Here is a 6,707-nt window from a genome sequence, read left to right on the forward strand (position 1 = left end):
TGTGTGTGTGTGTGTGTGTGTGTGTGTGTGTGTGTGTGTGTGTGTGTATGGAGGAGGTATGGATGATGAGACTAGAACGGTGATCATGAAAGTAGAGGTTTTTAAAAGGAAAGGAACAACAACCAAAAATTAAAAACAAAACAAAACGCAATACAAAAACCTAGACATGGAAAGGGAATAAATGGGCCAGCTGGAGATGTGTAGGTGGTTGGGGGAGTCGAGGAGAAGGACCGAGAACACAATATGTAAGAAAATGCTACAGAAAACCATTTACTTTGCACACTGACCCAAAAACTCCTTGAAAATAGCTTTCTATTTTGAGCTATATACTTAAAAAGAGTATGTTTCACAAAGTCAGGGGAATGTAATCTTTACTAGATGAACAGAATATGCATTGTTAACAGGCATTGTCCATGAGAAACACTGAAGGAAGTTATGTTGTTTGTTTGTTTGCTTGCTTTTAACAGAAGCAATGCAACACAGACAGAAAAGATAGTTTATGAACAAATTATTAAAAACTTCAGAAGTGAAGGAAAACTCATCAAACTTTTCTCTTATTTCTGAGTATCCTAAAATAGGTGACTTAATAGAAATATGACAATACACATTGTTTATGGTATTCATAAAAATAATATATATGCCAACCAAAGGAGATAATTTGAATGGATAATTGAACTGGACGTGAAGGGTTACGTTATAATTTGAAAGTACATTGTGATTATTTAAAGATATGTAGTCTAAGCTCTGTGGCATCAACTTTTGCTTTAGGAAACTATAAATAGTAAATCAGCAGAGGCATGCTTGCATGGAATTATAAGCATTTCCCAATTAACCTCAAATAAAGCACACAAGAGGAAAAATAAATTTAAGAAGAGGGCAGATTGTACAAACAGAAGATAGCTTGCTAGATTGCAGATTTCAGTCTTGCCCCATCTACACTGCTAATGCACATGGGTGAGGTAGTCACATGATAAGAGATTATTAAGTGATGTTTTAAAAGATCCTAACAGACTCTCTTCAATAAGTAACTTTAAATATGAAGTTGTAGAGTAGAAAAAGATAAGGCAGAAAAAATTCAGAGTATCTTATAAATATCAGTTAAAAGACAGAAGATATAATAACCACACCTAGAGGTTTTGTTGTTGTTGTTTGTTTGTTTGTTTTTAAGTGGGATCACCAGGTATTCCCTAAACAGAGAGCCATGGCCCATACACAAGGCTATGTTAAAATACACAATTCACCTCACAGTACTCTCAGGTGCTGTTATTATTCCTTTAGTCAGGGGATGAAAATCGTCACAGAGCTCCTAAAAATCTTTTATTTTTTTTCCAAGATAACTGCTAGGTGACCAGTGCTCTTAGGTGCTGGGTACCTTCTCCCAGGAAGAGTAATCCTTTGAAGCACTTACTGTAAACTTGTTTCTCTTCACCTATGGAGGATTGTAAAGAGAAACAACCTTTCTTCCAAGCTCAGCTCTCTTACAGAACTATTTTAGTTCTCTCATATGACTTGATTTTTTTTCCTGTCAAGGGAGTTATATGTCCCTTATGGACAAGAAGCTCTCTAAGAGTTGACTTACAGGAACCACAGAGATGGAGGCCATGTGCCCATAAGAGTTGCCAGTACAGTGAAACGTTAATGGTAAACTTCATGTGTGTTTGCAAAGGTGTTTTGATTAGAAATTGCTTTGAGAATTCCTGTTTCTGCCCATTAGTCAGAAGCACTGTTACCACTTCCAATCTTGTATGTTTGAATAGGTTCTGAACTCCTAGATTCTCTTTCTATAAGAAGTTCTGAATTTATGAACTGGGAATACCAATGCATCTCAGTGCTGCATTTGGGAAGAGAATGTTACATTCAATGAAAAAGTATTTCATTTGCTTTTATTCGTAATGTGCCCCTCCCCGGCCCCAACACATACACACACACACACACACACACACATACACACACACACATTCACACTCATTGACCAGTGGTTCCTCAGGCACATTTGTAAAGAGGACCTAGAAATGAAGCTATGAACCTACATCTCTGTCACTCTATGAATTTGAAAACCTATAAACATCCACTAAAAATATATTGTTGGGTGGCGTTCAGTTAGTATACAGTTTGGACTTGTTTTGGCATGCTAAAAAATAGTTTTTATCCTACGTCCTAACAATATAAGTGATGTGTTGCTAAATTAAACTTCAGGCTGAGTAAAATAAAAATGACAGGACAATGAAACCAATAACATCCCACACAAACATATATGAATACCCCCCACAAACATACAAACATACATGAATACACACAAACACACCCATGTAATCATACACATATATAAACACATATATTTCAAAATGAACTGTTGGTTTCTTCGTCATAGGCCCATATAAAAAGTATTGGATTAAAATAGAATCCAGGATATCCAACTAGACAAAAAGAGCAACTCTATATGGTATCAAAACATAAATGAACATTGGGAAAGAGAATAACTCTTCAACTTCAAATTCTAGCTCAAATATGGCGTAGATAAAAAATGCTTTGTTGGTCTTCTCTTGCTCTTGCTCTCCTGCTCTCTTCCCCTCTTCCCCCTCTCTCCCCATTCCCCTCCTCCCTCTGTGTTCATAGCTGGCCTCTACTCCTCTCCCCCCACTCCCCCACCCCCGCCTTTCACTGTCTCTACTACCCCCTCAACTCACCTCCCTATACTCTAAATAAACACTATTAAAATGTTTTGTTTGTAACTTAAAAAAAAAGGCATTTGCAAGGCTTATACTTTAAAGATCACCTTGCATTCAAGCTGCCCCTATGTGTCTGAGAATGATGTTACCATTAAGGCCAGGCCAGCATTTCTGCTCTCCTATTAAAAACAACTGTGACTTCATAGTCAAGACAAGGGAAAAAGCTAGTCTTGTAGCCAGAAGAACTTTGAGGTGTCCTAGGTGTTATGTATGTGGACTTCTAAATCTGATATTTACTCTGTTTAATTTCCTCTTGCTTCAAGGTTTTTGCTAGGAAGTAAAACTAATATCTGTTATAATTAACTCTCAAGGATGTGATGGTTAAATAATCTAATATATGAGATGACGCTTAATAAATTCTAAACATGATTCTGCACACAGTTGCCCAGGTAGACGATACTGACTTATGTCCGTAAAGGGTAACTGTGATACAGGAATAACAGCTACAAGAATCATTTAGGAGAGAACCTTGATTCTTTTTTTTTTCTTTTTCTAAACACCTACTTATGTGACTTAGTGAAATAAACATCATAAAACAAATGAGTGCAGAAACACTCCCAGAACTTTTAGTTGTAAAAGTAGCCGAACAAAAGCAAAAACCTTCATTTTCTTTTTACACACTTTATTTCTACCAGACTACTAGCCAGAAGAGAACATGAAATTCTGGGTTTATAATACATCTGCTGCAAGGATATTGATTTCTCGAGTGCTTGATTTCCTTCCTGGAGACACTGGCTTCTCTTTGCAGTGGTGTTTTAAAAAGTCCTTAGTCTGCTTTATACAGCTTATTACATATTTGAAAATTAAAATCATCACAGTCAAAATAAGGTGAAACTTTTGCAAGTACAAGGTTAATAGATTATAATATTTTATAGAATTGTCAACATTTTCATTGTTAAAACTCATGTTTTAAAGTTGCCAAATTATTATTCATATTCCGTTTTGAGATCACGTACCAGAGTATTGCTGATTACTGTTCCATTTATATTGTTTTAACTGAAATCCCCCCAAAAGTAAAGAATTCTAACAGAACAAATATCCTATAATTAAACTATTTTCTGAAGTCTTGTTGTTTTCTCTGTGCATTACTGAATAGAAGTCTAAATTATTTTATCTTGCTTAAAAGAGATCTGTTATTTTAATCACTGACTTAACTTTATTAAATACTGAGAATGTTTCTGATGTGTATAATACATACTTTCTCAATAATGATTTGTTATTACTTAGTCATTTTGCCACTTTCTCAAAAACAGTTGTGTAGAATATCCAATTCTTTAAACCTCAAGCTTTCCTCAATAAGTCTAGTGATTAATACAAGGCATACAGGAATCAGTTCAAGTTCTAATTCTGTTTCTGCATATATATGGTAAGTTGATTCCAATGGCCTCCCATGAAATCTAATGGGAGAGAAGCTGTGATTCTTTCTTGAACTAAAGTAAAGAATTGAACAAAGGTGTTTCAACAGATGAAACTATTATTCTGACTTAGGGGAGAGGTGATGTTTCTTGGTAAGTAAGTGGTAATATCTAGAAGATTTATTTCTGGAGATATGCTATCGAGATTCATATGTGGGCCCTCGATTAGTTTGATTGCTCTTTATAAAGCCACTTTTGGCACCACCCCATAAAAGACCTTAATACGTTTTCGTAATGGTTTATTTCTAATACTTTAGAAAATGTTTCAGGATTAGAAGGGAATTGAGTCATGACTGAACCACACTCATAACAATCTGAAAAGGTGGATTTAAAGCAAGCACCCCCCACCCCCTTATTTTTTTGGATTTGAGGGACTATTTAGTTCACTATTTCAGTTTGTCGGAATAGGGGTAGAAACTGAGGGCTGGGTTTATGGACTTGTGCATGCTTTATAAATGACCTGTATCCCTAGCCCTCAATTCTAAGGACCAGTTCTCCAGGCAGTAAATAGCAAACCTCTAATGTACTCGACTTTTGAAATGTTGTTATACTAAATCGACAACAAATTGTTATACCTAAATCGACAACAATGGTTATTTTTTAAGCTTTTAAAATCTTCTCTCCCATGGCACTTACTTGCTTTTCCAGACATGAGGCTGAAATAGAGAGAGACTCAGTGTTCATTTGTTCCCGTTTGAGCCAGAGAGTTAGAGACTCACTTAAGAGCTGATCCAGGCATTGTGTAGAAACCTCAAATCCCTTTGCTAGATTCACAGAGGAGGGTGATGGATGGGAGGCTGGGAAGGCTAGTTCTATCACACAGCATAAACACTTGCGTCTATAGATGGCAGGCTCTGACATCTTTGAAAGGCAATATGTAACCTCCTGTACCCTCAGCCCTATCCCAGCTCTCCCTCTGTCTTGGCTACTGTGTGTGAGCCTTAGCCTGTGAGAGAACTGGGTCTTCCTGTGTTCCAATGCAACCCAAGAATTCTAGCTTAACTAGTCTATTTCAGTGCCTGACAGTGTCAGCTTGGTTGGGGTGGGGTGAAGTGGGGTGGGAAGATAGGAAGTAAGAGCTTACAAGATTAGCCCTGAGCCCTGGGCTAGGAAAGGTGGGCTGTTGAGCAGCCCAAGGCTGCAGCATTCAACAATGCCAGGAGCTCTAGGTGTGAACTGTGGAGTGCTCTTAGCTCCGCGCTGGGCAGAGAGCACAAAGGGCTCAATGCTACCTGCTCAGCTGGGCGGCACCTGAGAGATAGCCTCAGCTCCACCCCAAGGTTTTTAGGGAGAAGAACAAAAATCACAGAGTATTTTATTCTCCAGCTGGGTCCGGAGGGCGAGCAGAACAGGAGCAAAAAGAAAGGAAACAGAAGAGCAAACAACAAAACACTGTAACCACATCTCTCAGGTGGCTGTGCTTACCTGTCTGGGGAGGGGACTCAGACACTAGGTGGAACTAGCGCTTCAGAGATGCTAAAGGACCAAGGAGGTCTCCTCTGCCCAGGATTACAGGTGGGCTCAGGTTAGGTGTCAGTGACAGATCTAAGAGAACTCCCCCTCCCCAAGCCTACAAAACATTGTAGCTCACCCCAAAGCCCCAAACACTAACCCAGGTTAAGGTCAACAGAACTGGAAATAAATCGACTTTCGTCTTGAGCCCTCAGGTCTCTAATCTCCACCTTAGAAAGCATTCCAAGCCAAGGCGCAAAACTGCTTCAGGTAACACACACTAAAAGTCTGGTTTCCCAGGTACCTCGCTGGGCAGAGGAGATCTCAACCCTCCAGCCTTAGAGACAGGCACCTGGCTGTCCTCCACCGGGTACAGCTCCAGTACACAGGCCCCACCCAGCAGGGCACCCAGTGGGGTAGCTAACAGAGATCGAGTCCCCCGGAGGGCGGATCTCAAGGCTCAGTAGTGCAGGGACTTGACTTCTCCGTGAGAATCTCTAAGGAGAGCAAAGGGTGGAAAGCAACTTTGCCTGAGATCTCTAGTGCCCAGCGGAGTTTGAGAGACATCTCATGTGGAGAAACGAGTCTTACCTTTGCACAGAAAGCAGGGAGTTGACATCCATGGTTGATCGCGGGCAGGGAAAAGCTGACAGCGCAGGCGAAGGCTAAGAAGCCTGAACGCCCTGCGCGAGGACAGAGACGTGCAGGCTGATGCAGCGGTGGCTGAGACCCGCAGCGGGAGACTGATGCTTGCTCCTCCCTGACCACCAAGCGCTGCAGAGATGTCCTGGTGGCGCCTCCTGTGGTCTGCTCAGATCTTGAAGACTGCTGGCTGGATTTGACCCTTCAGCCTAATTCCCGCCTCCTTCCCAGGTCTCCAGGGACTGCCTTCTGTGCCTTTCACTGTTGCTCCCTGCTCACTCCCCTCCCCTTAGTCCAGTCCCGCCCCTTGCTTTCTCCGGTGAACACCAGGTCTAAGCCCTGAAGTTGTTCGTCCACTTGGGTGCATTCACAGGCTCACTTCTGGCAGTTCTGGCTTCCGGCTGCCCCTGCTGGTGGTTAACACGCCCCCTGGAAGACCCTCTATTTGTCCTCTACAACCAAACAGGAG

At 40.7% G+C, this 6,707-nt stretch overlaps 1 protein-coding gene across 1 annotated transcript in view; it reads right to left on the minus strand.

Annotated features, from left to right (window-relative positions):
• The window catches only part of LOC114636388 (A-kinase anchor protein SPHKAP-like), a gene marked incomplete at its 3' end in the record, with an annotated part of 99,506 nt that extends 93,186 nt beyond the window's left edge, over nucleotides 1–6,320 (minus strand). Inside the window, exon 1 of the mRNA XM_028784506.1 lies at nucleotides 6,188–6,320. Coding sequence (XP_028640339.1) covers nucleotides 6,188–6,219 — 32 coding nt within the window. The remainder of the gene's footprint in view (nucleotides 1–6,187) is intronic.
• Nucleotides 6,321–6,707: the final 387 nt, after the last annotated feature.

Source organism: Grammomys surdaster, unplaced genomic scaffold (assembly GCF_004785775.1).
Source record: "Grammomys surdaster isolate TR1022 unplaced genomic scaffold, NIH_TR_1.0 123830, whole genome shotgun sequence".
In the NCBI taxonomy this organism is placed as follows: Eukaryota; Metazoa; Chordata; class Mammalia; order Rodentia; family Muridae; genus Grammomys; species Grammomys surdaster.